The sequence below is a fragment of the Erpetoichthys calabaricus genome, chromosome 13, assembly GCF_900747795.2.
Source record: "Erpetoichthys calabaricus chromosome 13, fErpCal1.3, whole genome shotgun sequence".
Classification (NCBI taxonomy): domain Eukaryota; kingdom Metazoa; phylum Chordata; class Cladistia; order Polypteriformes; family Polypteridae; genus Erpetoichthys; species Erpetoichthys calabaricus.
This window is the reverse complement of record NC_041406.2, coordinates 513,034-534,316: the sequence shown is the minus strand read 5'-3', so window position 1 is coordinate 534,316 and position 21,283 is coordinate 513,034. Positions and strand designations below refer to the sequence as shown.

Genomic DNA, 21,283 nt, shown 5'->3' with positions numbered 1-21,283 from the left:
GATATCTCTTATTTTACAGGGGCTGTCCGTCCGTCTCTTCCTTACGGGTCTGTTTTCTGTTTCCTTCCCGGCCTGAATGGCTGTCCAGCCCATGTGACATCTGCAACACCCAAATGATTTCTAAAAAAAATAAAAGTTGGTCAGTCGGTCAGTCAGTCAGTCAGTCAGTCAGTCAGTCGGTCAGTCAGTTGTTATCCAACCCACTCTGTCCTAACACTCTGGTTCTTCTTATGCCTTTGACTTGCGCCACCACCCTTGACATTTCTGTGCAGATCACAGTTGTCCATCCTCGTTGCTTTTAGGACATCTGCTGACTTCTTAGTCCTCCTGCAGTTCATTTTGTTCGTCTTGTTTTCTTCTGGTACGTTCTTTATTGACTTGACCATCTCAGTAGTTTTCCTAAACCAAATCTTCTGTTTCCGTGTACATTTTGTTGTTCACTTGACCTTTATTGGTTAGCCACTTTTATTAACCCTTTATGCTATTTCTTTAAGGTGAATGCTACGTTACCCTAAAATTATTCTTCCACAGATGATGACCCCCTGGTACTGATTTTATTATTGAGATAGACAGTAGAGAGGATTAAGTCCCATTGTGACTGTACAGAAAGAAAGGCTTTGTGTGTGTGAAGGACCGGGTCCGAGAATCGCCACTTGACCACGGCCTTGTGGGGAGCACACTGATACCGTGGGGATGAGAAGTTTCAGGGGTCTTTTAGAAGAGTCCTGTGATTTTCTGTACCCTTTGGCAGGTCTTGACACTTAATATTCTTAATATAACGTATGTCTTTACAAGTGGCGACGTCAACTTTAAGAATTAAACGTAGAGTCTCGGTTATTGCCAGTTGGCTCTGCTGTCGCTCTTTCCTGTACTGAATGTCTGCACACAGTGGCAATGAAATGTTGCATTTTGGAGACCCCTGAAACAAAGCTGCTTCTTCTTGTTCTTCTTCTTGTGGCTTCATAAGCTCGCCACCACCTTTTGGTTGGCCTTGAGGGAGATGCTATGGATGTTTTATTTTGGATGGCCTCCCTCTCAAGGTAAACCACTTTTCTGTTTTTCTGCTTCCATGTGACAGTTGTCCACCACTGGGGGGCGTTGCAGCACCCCCAGACACAACTTGTTCAGACTCCAATAACAAGATTTCCTGCCCCAAACACCCTGAGGTATCCCACTGTTTCGACAGTAAGACTCTTCCCTTCTCCTCTGCACCCAGAGGACTGAGCAGTGGGTACCTGTGCAGAGCAGCTTCTCTTACACCGGACCCCAGAGTACTTCCAGCGCCACCACATTACATCCACAACGTCCTTCCAGGTCAGGCAGAACCTCCCTGTGAAAGAAGTGTATGCCTCCAGCAGCACCCAAAGTGGCACCCAAGAACCCCAACAGGGCTGCCCACCAGAACTGCAACTCCCATTCAGCCTGGCGGGTGCCCAGATGGGTGTACGCCAGAGGGATGTGCCCACCCAGTCATCTCATATCCATCCATTAAAATGGGACGGTACAACTAACCAATAATGACCGTCCACCCACATCCTTACATTTAAAGGGCCACCTGGCCAGGTAAGGAACCCTCCACACCAACTGGCATTACAGCCAACCCATGTTGCCCAATACACCGTACTACTTCTGCTAACGGGCACTTTAATACTTTCATGAAGCAAAACTCTACAGTCGTGGCCAAAAGTGTGGAGAATGACACAAATCTGAAGTTCCACACACTTTGCTGCCTCAGCGTTTATGATGGCAATTTGAATAAAGTCCAGAATGTTCTGAAGTGCAGGATCAGAGGAACGGCAATGAATTGTCCCTCTTTACCATGAAAATGAACTTAATGACAAAAAAAACCACTGCATGTCAGCCCTGCCACCACAGGACCTGCTGACCTGACTTCAGTGATGACCACGGGTGAGAGTGACGATGGGGACAAGGCTGGAGGTCACTCTGTCACACTGATTGAGTTACAGCAGAGAGGTGAAGAAGGCATCGGGGCGCCCAAAAGAGTCCAGCAAGTGCCAGGAGCGTCTTGTAAAGTTGATTCAGCTGCGGGCACCACCAGGGCAGAATGAGGCACAGACTTTGGGAGGATGGCCTGGTGGGTGTCAAGAAGGGCAGCAAAGAAGCCATCAGGGACAGACGGATATTCTGGGATTGGATGACTCGGGGGAAGTCATTGTCTCTGATGAATCCCCTTTCTGATTGTTTGGGGCATCTGGAAAAAAGAAAAGGTGAGTGGCACTGCCATCAATCTTGTGTCACTGTGCCAACAGTAAGGCATCCCGAGACCATTCATGTCAGCCAAGGCAGTGCAGGGCTCACTCACAATTGGGCCTAAGAACACAGCCAGGAATAAAGAATGGCACCAGAACATCAACCGAGAGCAACTTCTGCCAACTATCCAAGAACAATTTGGTGACCAACATGATGTGTCATAAGGCAAAAGTGACAACTAAGGGGCTCAGGGAACAAAACATTGAAATTTAGGGATCCATGGCCAGGAAACTCCCCAGACCTTAATGCCATTGAGAACTTGTGGTCAAGAGGCGGGCGGACAAACCAAAACCCCCCCAATTCTGACAAACTCCAAGAATTGATTCTGCAAGAATGGGCAGCTGCCATCAGTCAGGATTGGGCCCAGAAGTTGATTGACAGACAGCCTGCCAGGGCGAATTGCAGGGGTCTTGAAAAAGAAAGAAGGGCAGCACTGCAAATGTTGACTCTGTGCCACAGAAACTTCATGTCATTGTCAATCAAAGCCTTTGAACCTTCTGAGCTGCTTGTCATTCTACTTCAGTGGACCAGAGAGACATCTGACAGAAAGATCTCAAAACACTGAAGCAGCAGACTCTGTGAAACCCAACACTGGGCTCCTTCTCCCAACCTTTGGCCACCACTGTCCTTTAAACAGATTCCCCAGTTTATGTCCAGCTTTGCAAATTTTCCAGGATTAAAATGGGACTAAAGCTCCAATTCTAAGGCCCTCTGTCACCCAGAAGGATCTGATGAAGTACCGACCACGTGGTGTGACTTTCTCGTGGTCATCTTTTATACAATTTGGCACCAAGGACAGCGTGCCCCCTCTGACTGTGTAATGGATACACGCCATGTGTGTTTGCTGACATTTCCCTGACCTCATTTGTGCCCAGTTTAGCAGGCTGCCTTTCTAAGCTCTGACCAAAATGGAAATAACCCTTGGGAGACGGAGAGGACCTGTCGATGGTAGGACCTTCTGCCAAACCCGTACCTCACAGGCCAAGGAGAGTCGCTCCAGAATTTAAAAGAGCGGAGCGCCAATACGTTAACTCACATCTGCCTGAAGGAATATGAGACGAGGTGTGCAAATGGTGGACACGTCCCTCTTATTTTCTGCATACCCCCAACTTTCCGTGTCTGAAGTTCAGATCCAGAGCATAGTTGTTAATAAAAGAATTTAATAAAACAATGAGGCACAGGAACAGGAGAACACAGAAGACGGCTTCACTTGTCCTGTGGTGGGAGCCTGAAGAGCAGCTCAGGGTGTTTGTGCTTCAAACCGTTTGATTGGAGGTCTTTGGAGCCCACACTGGACGATGGGGGTCTCTCTCAGCTCTCGGACTGTCAGTGCTTTGGATGCTGATGAGGTGGCAGAGCCCTTCTTCTTCCTCCATTGCCTGTTTTAACCCGCTAACTGGCCAGACGTATTTCTGATCAGGCACTGCTGGATGCCTTCAAAGTTCAGGCTGCAGATATCTGGAAATCGGCTCCAGTTATCTACAATTCTCATGAAGGGAATGTCTCTTCTGATCCTCCATTAGTTCCAGCTTTTTATTTGTATGAAGCTTTGTCTTGCTACTAGATTATCGGTTTTCATACATCTGTACCAGCTGATGCCCCCTGCTCCACTAGTCCTGTGTTTTTCCCCAAGCTGGGTGTTGATGTCTCTGCCTCGAACTCTGCAGTCCCTTCTAATCATTTCTGCAAAGTTTTGAAGGTTGTTGTAGAATCTTTTCTCATAGTGACCTTCTCTGTTCATAAAATGAACACCCTAACCCCAGATGCTCCCTCTTCCCTGACCCCACAAGTACTGGACTCTGCTCAGAGCGGAACTATCATGTCCCACTTTAAAAGATCTGGACAGACGAGGAGCTCTTTGTCATCTTGAGCTTCATCACTGGCTGTATTAGATATTAGAAGGTGACATTGGGACACTCGAGACAAGGACAGGCCATTCAGCCCAGCAAAGCTCGCCAGTCCTCTCCACTTGTTTCTTCAAGTCCACCACACAAGTCTTGCTGCCCACCACACTACTTGGTCACTTATTCCAAGTGTCTTATTGTTCTTTGTGGAAAGAAAAACTTCCTAATGTTTGTGTGGAATTCCAGCTGTGTCCCCGTGTTCTCGAGGACCTCATTTTAAAGTCACCGTCTCGATCCACTGGACTAATTCCCTTCATCATTTTATACACTTTAGTCAGGTCTGCTCTTCATCTCTGTGAAGGCTCAGCTCTTTTACTCCTCATCACTCATCCCCTGTAGCCCTGAATCAGCCTGGTTGCTCTTCTCTGGACCTTCTCTAGTGCTGCTATGTCTTTATGGAGACCAAACCTGCACACAGTACTCGAGATGAGGCCTCACCAGTGTGTTATAAAGCTTGAGCGTCACCTCCTGTGACTTGTACTGCACACGTCAAGGCACTATATAACCTGACATTCTGTTAGCCTTCTTCATGGCTTCTGAACACTGACTGGAAGTCGATAGTCCACTGTGACCCCTAAATCCTTCTCATAAGGTGGACTCTCGATTTTCCGACCCTCTCATTGTGTATTCAGACCTGACATTTTTAGTTCTTGTGCGTAATTCTTTACATAGAAAGTAAAATGTGAAGTCTGAATCCCCGACCTGCCGTTGGCTCCACCATCCACTGATGCTCGTCCTTGATCAGCCTTTGAGCGATTCCATGTTCTCCTCCTGTGTGGCCCAGTCCTCCATCATGCTGTTCAGATGTAGTGGCAGCGGACCCTCCGGAGCTGGCATCCCCACACAGCTTGTTTGTTTGTTGTTTTGATTGGCGGCCATCGTGTCTCATTTCCAGTGACATGGCTGACGTGGTGGCTTAGTCCCCCCCTTGGTGTCACGACAGTGCAGGATTTCCCCCTTTCCCAGATGGTGCCCCACCTCAGTACACCCACTGTACCCCTTGTCTCACCTGCTCTACTTGCCCTAATTCAGGAGCCGAGTGATACACGAGTTGAGCTCGTTGGGCGTCAAGTCACTTTAAACGTAGACATCCTTGGGCCACCTGACTGAAGTGCCCCCCTGCGCTCTTGGTCATCTGTGTTTGTATCCCTTCTTGTTCTGAAGCCCCCCGCCCTTTGTTTGTGCCGTCTGCACTGTCGACTCTCTTGTGATCCTCCGGTCTTTGTTATTTGTGTTTCTCTGTTCAGTGTCTTCGGAGTCCTTTCTTTATTTTCTTGTAGATTGAATCTGCTGCGGTGGGTTGGCACCCTGCCCAGGATTGGTTCCTGCCTTGTGCCCTGTGTTGGCTGGGATTGGCTCCAGCAGACGCCCGTGACCCTGTGTTCGGATTCAGCGGGTTGGATAATGGATGGATGGATTGAATCTGAAATCACTAAATTTGACAAGTCTGCCCATCGGGGCTCTCAGAGCCAGTGGTCTTAGGGCCTAATCTGTCACACCACCTCCTCACGCTCGGCTCAGTTCATTAGCTGGGATTGATTTTCTCTTCTCTTATTCTGCGTTACGAGAGCACAGCAGCAGCAGCCTGGTTTTTACATGTATAAGACATTTTGGAATATTTCCATTTTTGCCAGAGATTTCAATGCTTAACCTTAATCTTTTTTGATTTTATTCTGTCTCCGTGCAGTTTGCTCCCTTCATTGTATCTTAATAATGACAGCCAGCCAGGCAGACAAGACGGAATAATCAAAGGAGGCTGCAACCACGTTAGCGTCAGACCCACGGATTAGAAAAGGGTGAACTCCATCTGTCCATCCATCTGTCATCCAACCTGCTAACTACGGGGTCACGGGGGTTTGCTGGAGCCAATCCCAGCCAGCAGAGGGCGCAAGACAGGAAACAAACCCCAGGCAGGGCGCCAGCCCACCAGAGGGCACACACCGGGGACAATTTAGAGTCGCCAGTCCACCTCACCTGCATGACTTTGGGAGGAAACCCACACAGACACGGGGAGAACATGCAAACTGCAGGCAGGGAGGACCTGGGAAGTGAACCCAGACGGGTCTCCTAACTGCGAGGCAGCAGCGCTACCCACTGTGCCGCCTGAATTCATTAAACAAAAAGTAGAATGAAAATCAAGATGAAAATATTGTTAAAATTATTATTATTATTCCCATATAACTGCTTGGGTAAAGAGACCTGAGGTTCTGTCCTTCATTTGAAAAATAGGAACCATCACTCCAACCTGCTGGTCTCGACGTGCTGTCCTCACCTTCCATATAACACTGAAGAGGCAAAATCCTTGTCTTTTGTCCAGTTGAATGCCAACCATCGTGGTAGCATTGCTGCTACAGAGCCTGTAATCTTCACGCCACAGAGATGGACCCAAGTGCAACCAGCTTCCTCTGAGGATGTGTATCCTGGCTTTAGGAGTTTGTCAAAGTGCTTCTTCCACATGACTACCAGCACCAAGTTCTTCTCAATGCTTTCACCTCCTTTCTGAGAACGACCCGTCTGATGTCCTGCTTACACTTTCTGACTCATCAAGCGGTTGGCCAGGAGCATCTTAAAGCCATCGTCTCCTTCACTCGCTCACGAGCCATTGCCGTAGCTGCTGCCTTTTTGGCCTCGAGAAGGTGATCTGCTGTGGCAACCCTAACAGGAGCAGCTGAAAGAAGAAGGAAGATCACCTCTGTCGTGTCTGGAGACCATTCTGTTAACACTGAATCTTCATCTTGACCGTTTCCTTTGGCGCTGGTGTCCAGCGGGTCCTTGAGTTGGCGCCATAATAAACACCAGCGGTCTTTTCTGGTGTCTGCTCTTGATATTTAAATGCTGCTTTTCTTTAAAAAGTAGACAAAGGTTGGAATGGACGTTTGATGCATAAGAAGCTTTCACTCTGGCGAGTTGTGGCCTGGCACTGCAGTTTGATCCTGAAGCTCATGTCTCCAACGTCTGCCCTTAGGTCAGTTGGTCAGCCAGTAGGTAGGGCGTTGAGGGGAAGTGGGAGTTACAAAGGACAGTCACTCACCTACGGGCGGGCAGATGTTCTTGATGACCAACACCAGCATCTCATGTTGGTGCTAAGAAGATATGAGTGCGGCTTTGGCTTGTCTGGCTTTAAACCAATTCATGATTTCATTTTGTGATTTATGTTGTGGCCAATGGCCGTGTGTCTGATTTCCGCCTTCTTCTGCTCACTCCTAAATGTCAATAAGTGTGTCCTACACAAAGTAGGTTTCTCTTCCTTAGTACCGTCGTGACACTGCAGATGTCTTGGATTTCAGTCATTCCTTCTGTCTGTAATGTCTGTGTGATTTGTCTTTTATTCATAGGCCTCGTGGGGTGGCAGTGCATTGATGTCTAGAAAACACCGACATCTCCTCAGTGGCATCCATAGGTAAATAAATGTACTTCTTGGCCTTTGTGCCTTTCTTTTGGGGTTACGTATTTGACATGACGTCGCCCTATGAGGGTGGGGTGGTAAGGGGGTGTATGTGGACTTTGGACCCTGTGGCTGGAGGTTGCTTTGGGTTAGGGTCCCACCAGAGACGTCAAGGCATGAGAAGGGGAGACTCTGGACTTGCAGATGCTGGAGTTCAATCACAGGCTTGATGGAGAACATCTCCTCTTTATGTGCTGTCCAGTTAGCAGAGAGCAGGCGGGTACAGTGCCACTGGCAGTGCCCGACATGCCAGGGAGACTCGAAAAGGAGGATCTCTTTATATGTCAGATGCTGAGGAAATGGGTGAGCCACCTCACCAGGCAGGCACCTCTCAAACCAGGCCAGCTTGGATTCTTATTTTCATTTTCATTTTCTCTTCTTCCCCCTCTTTAGTTATTTTTTTGTTTAAAGAGGCTCCACTCGTGAGCTCTGCGAGTTTCAGTTTGTGCACCTGAGACGTTTCACGGAATGATCCTGGCAGCACATACATTGGCCTGGCACAGCAGCACTGAATGTTTGCATTTTTCTCATAAATCATGCGGTCTATGAAGGACCAAAGCCAGTCAGCCAGTCGGCCAGTCAGTCAGCCAGTCGCTCAGTCAGTCGGCCAGTTGCCCAGTCAGCCAGTCACCCAGTCAGTCGGCCAGTTGCCCAGTCAGTCAGTCAGTCAGCCAGTTGGCCAGTCAGTCAACCATTGTCCAACTCGCTACATCCTAACATGGCATCATGGGGAAGACCAAAGCAACATAAGAAAAAAAGACCAAAGAATAAAATGAGCTTTGAAAATAACGAACCCTAAACCCCCTGGCCTTCCTAACTGCGCCTTGCTTGGTTTCAGCCGTCTCTCTTCACCTCTGCCCTCTTTGCCAGTTGAACGATTGGCAGTGGCTGCCTGCTAACTCCAAGCCCTCCTGTATGCCGAGGGGGTCTGTTTAAGCCCAAGTCTAGGAGCTCTCCTGGGTATAAACTTTAGGATACACTGCCAGGTTGCCTGGTGAGCATTCAGGGGTCTTCAAGGGCCTGCTGGTCTCCCAGAGGTGCCCTTCCCCTGCAGGCTTTCTGTGTCACATGAGTCCTGCCAGTCTGTCCCACAGTGCCCTCTAGTGGCACGAAGGAGATTAACAAGGGTAGCAAACCTGTCATGATCATTACATCAGTCAGTGTCTCCTGGGTACGATTAGATAAATCCACTGTCATTGACCTTTCACACTCAGCTCTTTGGCTGGTGTAAGAAACACCAATGACCTGATGAGTGGCAAGAAGTCAAAATCAAAATGTCCACAAGTCTTTGTCAAATAAACATATGATAGAAGAAAGTGCAAAAACTAAAAGGCAAGAAGTTAATGAAAGTTCTGATTAAGAGGCAGTGATGGGGACTGAGAGGGAGTGAGCGGTGGGAGGTGCCCTGTGCTGTATACTGGTGCTGTGCCCGGTGCCAGGGGCGGGCTGAGTCCGGCTCAGGGTGGATTTGCCATTGCGTCTTTGTGTTTTAATACCTTGGCTGAGTGTGAGTAACGGTTGCCCTTGATAGACTGGCGTGGTGCTCATTCCTGACTTGCTGGTGTAGTTCGTTATCAGCCCACCGCTCCAAGACACCATTCCAGTGTGCGATGACAGGGAGCTCTGCCCGCCGTTGTGAACCTCTGAAAGAAAAAGATTTTAGCTACGCCTTCAGATTGACTTGTCAGACTTGAGTGGTGCTTGTGGTTAATAGTAAATAGGATTTGAAGAACGGCTTACCTGTGCCAGGGCTGTGCAGGTCCTGTAAGAAAAGAACTGCCTGGCAAAGTGCACCCTGGGATTGAATCGGTGGGTCGGCTCGTTCACAAAAGGGTCACATTTGATGTTTAAGTTAAGCAGCAGAGGTGTTTTGTGTAACCGACTCGGCCTTTTTGTTTTCACAGAGCTGATTCAGTGGCTTGGAACCCACACAAGATGTTAATGGCGGGTCTCCAGTGTTGTGCTTTCTTAATGAAGGACAGAACGGTAAGTAGAGCCGGGAGGGCATGTAGGGTTGGCCATGTGGGTTTGGGGCCTGTCCCCTCTGAAATGTACAATTTGCTTTTACCGCTTCATGTACAGCAGACATTGTAAATGCAGCAGGAATCATTTAGAACAAATACACTCGAGCTTTTAATTGATCATTGAAGACCACCAAGATGTCCACCTCCTTGGAGAAACACATTTCCAAAAATGTATTTTGCACTGGAGTGTGCTGTGGGTAGTTTGTCTTTAGATTTTGTATAGTTTTATTTTCTTATTTCTATCAGAGGGTAGTATGGTTACAGCTTCACTATGTGCTACAAAATCTCAAAAAACAAAACCCTGAACATCAAGCCATCGACTGGCATACAGTATATGGAAATTCACAAAGACAAAAGTACAGGCCCCCAAACAGGCATTGGCATCCCTGGTGAAGAGGAGTGCAACACAACACAATACAACACAATACAATTTATTTGTGTAGAACCCAAAATCACACAAGAAGTGCCACAGTGGGCTTTAAGAGACCCTGCCTGCCTCTTGACGGCCCCCCAGCCTCGACTCTCTAAGAAGACGAGGAAAAACTCACAAAAAAAACCCTAGTCGGGTAATAAAATGGAAGAAACCTCCGGAAAGTCAGTTCAGAGAGAGACCCCTTACCAGGTAGGGTGGGCGTGCAGTGGGTGTCAGAAAGAAGGGGGGCAATATAATAAAATACACAGAACAGAACAAATCCTCAATACTGTATAAAAATAACAAATGTACAAGTACGGAGCAGAATTTAACAGTAGATGATATCCGATAATAGGATTTGGATTTGTTCAGAGTCCTGGAGACCTCAGCCATCAAGCTGCCTCCCCCTATTGGCCATTCCACAGCTGAGTCAGTGCTGGGTCAGCCAATCCGATGAAAGGACCCCTCTACCCCACAATTCCTGCGATCCTCCATCAGGGATGACTTTACCTTAGGCAGGCAGGTGGGCCGTGGCACCAAGTGGCACATTTGAGTACCGAGAAGAGAAACAGAACAGGTGAGGGTTAGTAACAAATGAGAACCCTCATGTTACTGATGTTTGAGTGCTAATGACTGACAACAGAGATGCAGTCTGCACAGTTAATCAGCAGCTCTAGTCAGGGTGTGCTAAACTGAAGTAGTGAGATTTGAAAGCTGAGACCGAAGGGGCATCTCTTATAGTAGCAGACAGACCAGTCCACAGTTTAGGGGGTCCTGTGACTAAAAGCTCGACCTCCCACTGTTGTTTTATTAATCCTTGGAATCATAAGCAGACCAGCATCTTGAGATCTTAGTGTGCGCTCAGGTTTGTAAGTCATGATAAGTTCAGACAAGTAAGCCGGACCTCGACCATTTAATGCTTTAGATGTTAAAAGGAGGATTTTGAAATCTGCCCTAAACTTAACTGGGAGCCACTGTAAGGATTTAAGAACTGGAGTTATGTGTTCGTATTTTCTTGTTCTTGTAATTATTCTTGCAGCAGCAGTTTGGATTAACTGTATAGAGAACAGTTTGAACATCCAGTGAACACCGCACTGCAGTAGTCAATCCTACTAGAGATAAATGCAGGAATTAATTTCTCAGAATCCTGTTTATTTTTAATTTCTAACATTTTTAAGATGGAAGAAACCTGATTTGGACAACTTTGTGATGTGAGCTTTAAATGACCTGCTAGAGTCAAAGAGAACTCCGAGATTGTGGGCTGATTCAGTAAAATTAATGGGGACTCCAACTGAGTTAAATGATGACAAGATATTGTTGTGATCAGCGTCATTCCCTCCAACAATTAACATCTCTGTTTAAAGACAAGTCGTTCTCATCCATCCACTCCTTTAATTCACTAACACAACTAATTAAAGACAACATCGGAGAAACTTCATTTGATTTAAAAGAAAAGTAGAACTGGGTGTCATCTGCATACGAGTGAAAATGAACGTGATGTGTCCTAATGATAGACCCCAGTGGACGCCTGTAAAGTGACAACAGTGACAGTCTGAGTACTGAGCCCTGTGGGACACCATATCTCACTTCTGTGTATAACGATGGAGTCCTGTCAGCACATTTCTGTATGTATTTGATAATAAGAACTAAACCAAGCGAGCACAGTCACTGCCTATAAGCCCAATGTCATTTTCTAGTCTGTGTAGTAAAATCGAATGGTCGATGAAGTCAAACGCGACACTTAAGTCCAACAACATCATGACAGTGGAGTTTCCTTCATCAGAGGATATCAGAATAGATAGATAGATAGATAGATAGATAGATAGATAGATAGATAGATAGATAGATAGATAGATACTTTATAATGTCACGTTAGTGCCGTTTCTGTACTCTGACCAGTGCGGACACCAGACTGGAATTTCTCAAATTAATTGTGATGTGTAAGGTGGGACTGAAGCTGACTGGCGACTACGTTTTCTAGTATTTTAGAGAGAAACGGTAGATTTGAAATAGGCCGATAATTATTTAGTATGTGTGGGTCAAGGTCTGACTTTTTAAGTAATGGTTTAATGACTGACACTTTTAGGGCATCAGGTACTGTGCCATGTAATAATGAACTACTGATAATGTTTAGAATAAGCGCTGCAAGAACATCCATTGCACTTTTTACTGGTTTTGTTGGCACTGGATCAGGGAACAAGTAGTGGTCTTCATTTTAGAAATTAAAGTTAAGACTTACTGCTCAGTTACAGGATTAAAATGACTAAAGTGCTGAATGCGATGTGAGACAGGGTCTGCTAAGCGAGTGTGTGGTGTGTACTGTGACGCTGAGATCTTATATTTTTAATGTTCTCATTGAAGAAGTTCATAAAGTCTGTCCTGCTAAAATAAGCCTTTGGTGAAGACATGCAATCCTACACTGAAACAAAGTGAGAAATGCAGTCTTGAATCGAGGTGAAGTGTTGTGGCGAGAGGAGCGGAGGCTGTCCCGTGGTCTTGGCCTGGTATCAGTGTGACGGTCTTTGGCTCTACCGCGTTAAGTGACTTGAGATGTCCCTCGTGCGGCGCTGTGGGCTCAGGACCGAGTGATGGCCGTGGAGCAGACTGCGGGCGAGGAGGAGCTCATCAGAAGTGAGCCGAGCTCGGCCTGGTTGGTCAGGTCAAAGACAGAAATGCTAAAAGCAGAGCTTCACAAGTGCAGGATGATGTCTGTCGTAATAAGTTAGTAACCCACCCAAGGTTTCTTATAATGGAGTTTATTTTATAATTTGTAAGAAATTTTCATTTCCCATCATTTTAAAGTGGGCAAGGAAGCAAAAAACCAAGAGCAGCACGAGGGCGAGGCTCTTCTAATAGCAGACAATAGTAAAAGTGCAGCTGGCGCCCCAACAATGAGGCGTTGTGTGCCAACAGAAGAGTAACGTTGTTTGATTAAAATGAGCTTTGGTGTGCAGAAACACAATTAGCCCAACACGGCTCTCTGTGCTCATCTCGTGAGTGTGACGCGACTGTCGGCTTTGAATGGCAGGCCATTGTGGGGCACTTTCAGGCACAGTCGCCCAGCTACAGCGCCCTGCACAATTACTGTTTGTTGGACACATTTTGCTCACTGCGACATTTCAGTGCACTGGAACTCTTCATTTGTTATTTATGTGACATTGTTTTAAAGGGAAAGCGTTCTGTCACCACACTTTACCGTTTTCTAGAGCGTCTTTGAGGTGAGGCCTGCTGTGCCAATGTCCAGGAGTGACAGCTAAGAATAAAAATGTGCCAGCAGGTGAAATGAAAGTCTTATGAATAACCAAAGCACAAGTGCTAAGTGGAGTTCAGAGTAACACAAAAAGGCGACTGGCGTCATCATCAAAGTTACTCACAAGTCCACTTTTGTTTCTTTGCAATCATCAAGAATGAGAAGCAGCAGACAGAACAATAATAGACCTGTGGACAGAGCCGAACTTGAAGATGACTACAAAGCAGGGGCACAACCACAAGGTGAACGTGAGAAATCGTAACACAAACCTGGGCCCACACAGAAGTCGGCCATTAAAGGCTTCACTATTCATACAAGTGGAGGGGGGATCAGACGTCCATCAGGTGGGCTGCTGGCTAAAGGCCTGGCAGAGAAGTTAAGACAAAATGGCATTGCAGCCATTTATAGAACTCGGGGGCTTCACCCTTTGCTCGCCAACCCCTCTGCCCTGCGCTACCCGCCAGCCACTTCGAGTCTCTGCTGCTCACGTTTGTGGATTTCACTTTCACCAAACAACAAATCTTTGAATTCTGGCGGATCAACATGAATTAGACGATCTGCAAGTGTCTGACTTAAACTCTAAAGCTGAACGATATCTCCATCCTTCTGTCACATCACCTCTGTCCGTATATTTGATCTCATTTCACTGTTCTGTTATTTCACTGAGTAATATTTTCCATTTGTTTGCACTAATACGATCTTCACTATCAGTTTTTGAGACTTTCAAGTGTTAGTTCTTTCTCGTAATCTCTAACCTGCTCTCTAACACACCAACGTTGTCAAATTCTTTAGGACGTTCTGCTTTGTCTTCTCCTCTTTGTCTTTTATTTCCGACCCTGCTTGGAGCTTGGTGTCTGACCATAGCAGTCACACGAATGACGAGTGATTGGACGCTGGGCCTGGCTGTCAGTGTTTGAGAGGACTTATCCAGATCTCTTGGCCAAAGTCTCGTCTCGCGGGACCTGAAATGATCTCCCAGAAAGTCTCATCCCAGGATTTCCTTTTATAAGAGAGAGATAACATAAAACAATTAATGACATTCAAAATGACACTGAAACTCTTAGCCCAACAGATTCCTGATGACATTTTATTAAAGGGTTAAAATGTATCCTTCCCAGGAAGACTTCCCAATAAAGCTGATTGGTGACGGTGTGATGTCACAACACACACACAAACTTTGAGGACAGAACACCTCCAGTGCCACCCGGTGTGTCCCTGATGATGACGACGGGGCCACAAAAAGAGCAGCAACCTCAAAAACAAAACAGTGTTGGGAAATAAACAAAAAATAATAATAATATTCATAAAGTAATCCATTAATACGACTCAAAAGCCCTCAAATGTTCACTCTGAACCGAATTTACCTTCAGCCCCAAAGACGTCCAAGGACCACCACAGCATGCCCTCCGCTCTGAGCTCTGATTGGCTGCTCTTTGTGCCTTTGATCTGCTCCTACCGTACTGTGGCCTTGACTTTGGGGTCACTGGCATGAGTCCTTGCTGTCCCGATGGGTGGACATTTGGCCAGGCTTTGGTTTTTTAGCAGATCAGTACATGAGCTTATCTTGCAGCTTTGGCTTATTTTCCACCCAGCATGTTGCTGACTGGATCAGCTTCACTGCGGCCTCGGCTGCTGAACTCTGCGGACCCTCCAAATTCATCCTTTGCCCCTCTCATCGGTTCCGTCACTGTTGTCCTCCTTCTTTCACTGGCAGTACTGAGAGATGACCTTTCCTAGGCCGTGTGATTTCACGTACCTTTCAATTCCTGATAGTTGAACAGTCCCCACAACTAAACACTTAGGTGACAGACGTCGAGTGTGCTGACTTACATCTCATGCTCCAGGGGCTTGGGGCAGACCACCATAATCCATACAGGAACAAAACCAGCTGACTCTGAATAATAAGGCGCAGCATTCCCATCACGTCTTAAGGGCTTTGAGGGAAAGACCAAACACGGCCTTCCTCCTTCAGACAGCGTCACATGTCACCAGGACTGACTGTCCTCCTGCAACTTTTCTCTGTTTCTACAAATAGGATCCCTGGCACGCGCTGGGCCTTCTGCTCCTAGCATCCTAGGGGTTGTGTTTTATATCCTGACAAATTGCAGCTCTCTGTCCATCTGATCCTGGTGTCCCCATCTTATCCTGCTGTCCCCATCTTACCCTTGTGTCCCCATCTTATCCTGGTGTCCCCGTCTTATCCTGGTGTCCCCATCTGATCCTGCTGTCCCTATCTGATCCTAGTGTCCCTGTCTTATCCTGGTGTCCCTATCTGATCCTGGTGTCCTTGTCTTATCCTGGTGTCCCCGTCTTATCCTGGTGTCCCAGATGAAAGGATTACTGGTGACCCCCTTTGTCACGATGACTTCTCTTGACCCTAACTAGCCCAGTCCTACTCCGTGCCCCCCTTTTCTGCCTGTCAGACCCTTACTCATCACCGGCTGTATTACACCAACATTTTGTTTATGACGCTCTTATAATCCCAATACCTGTGGGCCTGCGGACGTTCCTAACCTGATTTTTGTATGTGAGACAGGATTTGTCCTGTAAGTGTCGGCTATTGAACAGAAGAAGAATGGCTGATTGCTTATTCTACAGAAAACGCTAGTAAAGGAAAGTGAAGCGACATTACTTGACGTGAAATCACTTAAAGTGACATAAGCCCACCTGAGCCACAGGTTTGTACGGTGAGCTGACGTCACCCAGTTTTTAATAACAGACTCACAAAAGGCCTAATGTCACCCTGAGACACCGGCTGAGGGGTCACTCACATTGTCACTTCCCTGTCCTCGTGACTGTACTTCCTGCAGACGCACCACAGTCAGGTGTACTTGGGATTCTGGGAATTGTAAACCGTGGATTGTATCATTCAGCTAAACGAACAGCTGCCAGTCGAGCAGCACACGTGTGCCAACGCTTACATTGGGTGGCATGCGTGAATGACAGCACAAAATGAATGAATGGAAATGGTGACAAGTGACATACATACTGTATTAGTGAGAGCTGCTGTGCCAGAACTAGTTGGTTTACTTTACGAAGAAACAGAAGGCACTAGATAAAAATGAACTGTTGAAAAGAAACAATTGGGGGCTTCAATTGCTCGTTTGTGTCTGTGGAATGACTGCAGCTTGAGGGCACCGTAACGCGGGACCCTTCTGTACAAATCCAACGTCTGGGTGACGTCTCTGCAGTCGTGCCGTCCCACGAGATTTCCTGCATTTTGTAATTCTGGGAAAGCTGAATGAAAAAAATAAAATGAAATGGTGGCAACAAGTCTGCTTTTCATTGTGTGCTGCATAAGATCTGCTCAGGCCCAAACACGTGGCACAGAAATGGCAGAGCTGCCTTCAAAGACGGGTGGGCCCAGAGCCCTGAGCTTTATGTAAAACCTCACGGTGCTGGCCTGTGTGACCTGAGCAAGTCACCCGCTTCTCCTCATCACCCAAATAGACCTGACGAGCAGATGTTAAAAAGAGAGCTCCAAGTCACTTCAGACCCATTGAAAGAATCGCCAAGAGCTGCCTCGGTGCCCTAATTGTGTGGCGTGCCAGTCCATTGTAGGGTAGATACCATCACACAGCTGCCAGTCAGCCTCACATGCACTTCTTTAGAACGTGGCATCGAGTGGAAACGGCACGTAGACATGGAGCTCTCGCACTGCTGGCACGCATCTCCACTGTCACAAGTCCTGCAGCTTAGTACTTTAAGGGTAAGTTGACCGATGGGAGTTGTGTTTCTCCATATTGCAGGGCCTGCTTCAGATGTGCCACTCTGCACAAGCATCATATCTGTTCCAGAAGGACAAATTCTACGATGTGAGCTGTGACACAGGAGACAAGTCAATCCAGTGCAGTCGCAGATCTGATGCCTTCAAGTTCTGGTTCATGTGGAAGGCCATCGGCACACGTGGGCTCGAGGGGAGAGTAAACCGGGCCCTCGCCCTGGCAAGGTGAGTGTTCAGAAATCTTCATTGTTGACTGCTGTGTGTGTTGGGGTAATAATGCGTGGCATCAACACTTGGCACATGGATGCCTCTACTCAGAATAGTTTAGCAAAGCTTGTGAGGAGCCATTTGTTGTATGGGAGTGAAGTGATGATGATGATGATGATGAAGGCAGAGATGAGAACAGACAAGTGGATTCACAGAGTGACAGGAAGGTAGAATCGGAATTGAGAGAAAGAGACTTGGCGTGGAGGCAAAAGGAGAAGCAGATTACTGTGGTTCAGGTGTGTGAGATGAAGGGAAGGAGATATCTGGGTGAAGAGGTGCCCTGCGATTAGAACATTAGAACAATCGAGATGCGAACAGGCCATTCAGCCCAGCAAAGCTCGCCAGTCCTACCCACTTGCCCCCCTAAAGTAACATCAAGTTCTCTAAAGTCTTACTGTCCCCCACACTGCCTGGTCGCTTATTCCAAGTGTCTGTCCTTCTTTATGTAAAGAAAAACTTCATAATGTTTGTGTGAAATTTACACTTCAGTTTCTAACGATGTCCCCGTGTTCTTGATGACCTCATTTTAAAGTCACCGTCTCAATCCACTGGACTAAGTCCCTTCATCATTTTAAACACTTGAGTCAGGTCTCCTCTTCATCTTCTTTTGTTAAACTGTGAAGGCTCAGCTCTTTTCATTTTTCCTCCTAACTCATCCCCTGTAGCCCCCCGTAATCAGCCAAGTCGCTCTTCTCTGGACCTTCTCTAGTGCTGCTATGTCTGGTGGGCCCAAACTACACTCAGGACTCCAGATGAGGCCTCACCAGTGTGTTATAAAGCCTTAGCAGAACCTCCTGGGACTTGTACTCCACACATCAAGGCGCTATATAACCTTAATGACCTCTGAACACTGTGATCAGACTTGGGCTCGGCCCAAATGATGCCAAGGACTGTGGCAATTGAAGGAAAAGAATGGTCTGGAGTAGGGGGGGCTCCTGTCTGTCTGGTAGAGGGTCTCAGCTACTTGCTCACTTTACTGGTACCACACGAGGTGACCACTCAGTCCAGCACACTTGTTTGGTTGTTCCACTCAAACTTCACGAGATTCCCATAACTGTAAATTAACAAGTGTGGCCAAAGATGGTAACAACGTGGCAGACCACCAGGGTGAAGACAAGAAACAGGCAGGGGTTTACAACCAGAATGACTGATGACCGGGTAACTAAATGAGATAAGTAAAGTAGAATGGACATCACGATACCGTCAGTGGAAAGTCATTCGACATCGACGTTAGAACGGCACCTGGCTTGGCTTTGTCACTTTGTCACTTTGTAGGGCGTGGTGCGGGTGTGGTGCGAAGTCCAGCAGAGTGACCCCTTGAAGTGGCCGACTAAAGAGATTACAACATGGAGGACGCAGGACACTTTGTGATCAAAAGAATATAATTGAAGGAGGGGGTCTGCGTCCCCCCAAAGCCGGCATATTGTAATCGTTTAGTTAGCCACTTCAGAGGGTCACTCTGCTGGACTTCTTGTCACCACAGTCACATTTGTGAGGGATTGTCCTTCATAGTGAAGTTTATTTTGTTGTTGCGACTTCATGCTAGTTGTTGATTGTAAGTGATGATGACCTCCGTGTTACCCGTTAGGACTTTGTACTTGACATCAGGAAGTGTTTTGGTTTGTTGAAGTGACGTTTCTGCCGTTCCATGACGTTAGTGTTTAGGCCTGTGGTTTGGATGAGGAGTTGAACCCTTTGTAGCTTTGTGTTTCATTCGTCGACTTCCAGAGGCTGCAAATCTCTCGACTGAAGAGCCGCTGCACTCGGATTCCCGTGAACTTAGCTGCTCATTCCACACGTGCGGCCTTATGGCTGTCAAAGCAACGTTACCTTTGGTAAATAAAAGTGCAAGTTATGAAGTAGAAATGGAGTGGAAATGTGCTTGGAGTAGTAACGTACTGCCGTCTCTGTATTGCAGGTACCTGGCAGAAGAAATCAAAAAGAAAGAAGGCTTCCGACTTCTACTGGAAGTAAGTCCTGAGAAACAGTGGGCAGAAATAAATGTGAGCAGCAAACAGGTGAAGGGCTGAAGGGTTGGTTGGCGTAACGTCTCCGTGTACCGAATAACGGTCAGCTTCACGAATGAAACAACTGACGGCGGAGTTCATACAAACAGAGGACTGTATACGCTTTAAACCAGATGGAGGGTTGGTGTAGGGATGGCGGTGATGTCATCAGAGGGCAACAGGAAGTGACATCATCAGGGCTAGACAGGTTTCTTCATGAGACAGAGCGATGTTTTCTGGCCTGGAATTCAAGCTGTGGGAGGTTTTTCTTCCTTTTATTCTGTTGATGAGAAGAGAAAAGCGTTACCACGCTGCCTTAAACCCCTTCGGCTGTCCCCTAATCGCGCGCGTGTGACAAGTGCCACTCACGAATCAAAAGTAGCACACTTAATCATCTGGAGTTGGGCAAATTCAGAGTGCCTGCCCTTTTCAAAGCCCCCATTTTGCCTCTGGAGGCTTTTCTCTCTTTTATTTGTAAGCAGGCGACTGAGTTTGTTAAGGGAGGTCTGTCACCGCGGCCCACGGTGGTTATCAGCGCTGCCTGCCCACAAACCTCACAGGTGACAGGAGGGTCTCAGTGGTCCGGTGACTTCACAGTTAATCGGCAGATTGTTAAAAATCACAAGTTGTCCTACGCCCTTTGTTCCAAGTTCTTGTGATTCAGAAAAGGCTTCAGGTATCTTTGATTATGAATTATTTCTGCCAGCCTCCAGTTTTTTAATATGTGATGCCAATACCTAGAAACACGTTGTACATTCAATAAGTCGTACGAGAACGTTTGGGAGCCCCTCTGAATTGTTTGGATTTTTGTTTCTCGTCGGCTGAACGTCCTTTTAATATCTGACAGGCCTTATGGACACAGTAGGATTTCAGCAGTGACATTAAGTTTATTGGATTAACAGAAAATATGAAATATGCATCATCATAAAATGAGACAGGTGCATAAATGTGGGCCCCCCAACAGAGATATGACATCAATACTTATATATAGTTATTAATTATTAAATCTAACAGCCTCTAGACGCTGTCCTCCTGTAGCCTGTGATGAGTGTACGATTCTGGATGGAGGTCTTGTTCACCATTCTTCATACCAAATCTCTCCAGTTCAGTTTAATGTGATGGACAGCCTGCTACAAATCATCCCACAGATTTTCAATGACATTCAAGTCAGTGGACTGTGACGGCCATTCCAGAACATTCTACTTCTCCCTCTGCATGAATGCCTTTGTAGATTTCCAACTCTGTTTTGGGTCATTGTCTTACTGTCTTGTTGGAATATCCAACCCCTGTGTAACTTTGGGACTGATGCTTGAACATTATCATGAAGAATCTGTTGATATTGGATTGAATTCATCGGACCCTCGACTTTAACAAGGGCCCCGGTCCCTGAACTGGTGTGACAATTAGAGGCACTGTCGACCCCTTGAACCCTCAGACCAGACGTCAGACACCAGATAAAAGTCCAGTAATAATATTTATTATTATAAATAAGTGCACAAAGCTCCCTCCTCTCCACAATACTCAATACATCAATAATCAAGTAAACAATACGCAATCCTCCACTCCCAGACGCTTCGCCACCCTGCCTCCCAACTCAGCGTCTTTTTATATTCCCTGACCCACAAGTGTTTCCAATCCCTCAGTCCATGTGATCTCCTATCACTTCCAGGTCAGATAAAAATCCTCTTCTTCATCCCAGAAGCACATCATTTCCCTTGTCGCTTTGCCTATGACGTACTTCCAGGTTATAGGGCATGTAGAATTCCCTGAGCCTCCCTACAGCGTCTCCTGGAGGTCCCCATGGTATCCAGCAGGGCTGGTTGTAAAACTACAAGGTCCATGAGGCCCCGCTGGATTTCGGAGAACCTCTGTGCCAAAGGGAGAGCTCTGGGGGTGTTGGCCGGGATGACAGGCTGGTCATCCCTCACACTGGCCACACAGCCCACCCCACAGCATGATGGCACCTCCACCAAATGTGAC

The 21,283-nt window shown here is 46.9% G+C and overlaps 1 protein-coding gene across 1 annotated transcript in view; it reads left to right on the top strand.

Moving 5' to 3' along the window:
• LOC114663903 (acidic amino acid decarboxylase GADL1-like) overlaps positions 1-21,283 on the top strand; it is a 94,171-nt gene that overhangs the window by 59,331 nt on the left and 13,557 nt on the right. Inside the window, exons 10-13 of the mRNA XM_028817847.2 lie at positions 7,511-7,575; positions 9,525-9,606; positions 17,056-17,255; positions 19,216-19,267. Of these exons, the coding sequence (XP_028673680.1) occupies positions 7,511-7,575; positions 9,525-9,606; positions 17,056-17,255; positions 19,216-19,267 (399 nt within the window). The remainder of the gene's footprint in view (positions 1-7,510; positions 7,576-9,524; positions 9,607-17,055; positions 17,256-19,215; positions 19,268-21,283) is intronic.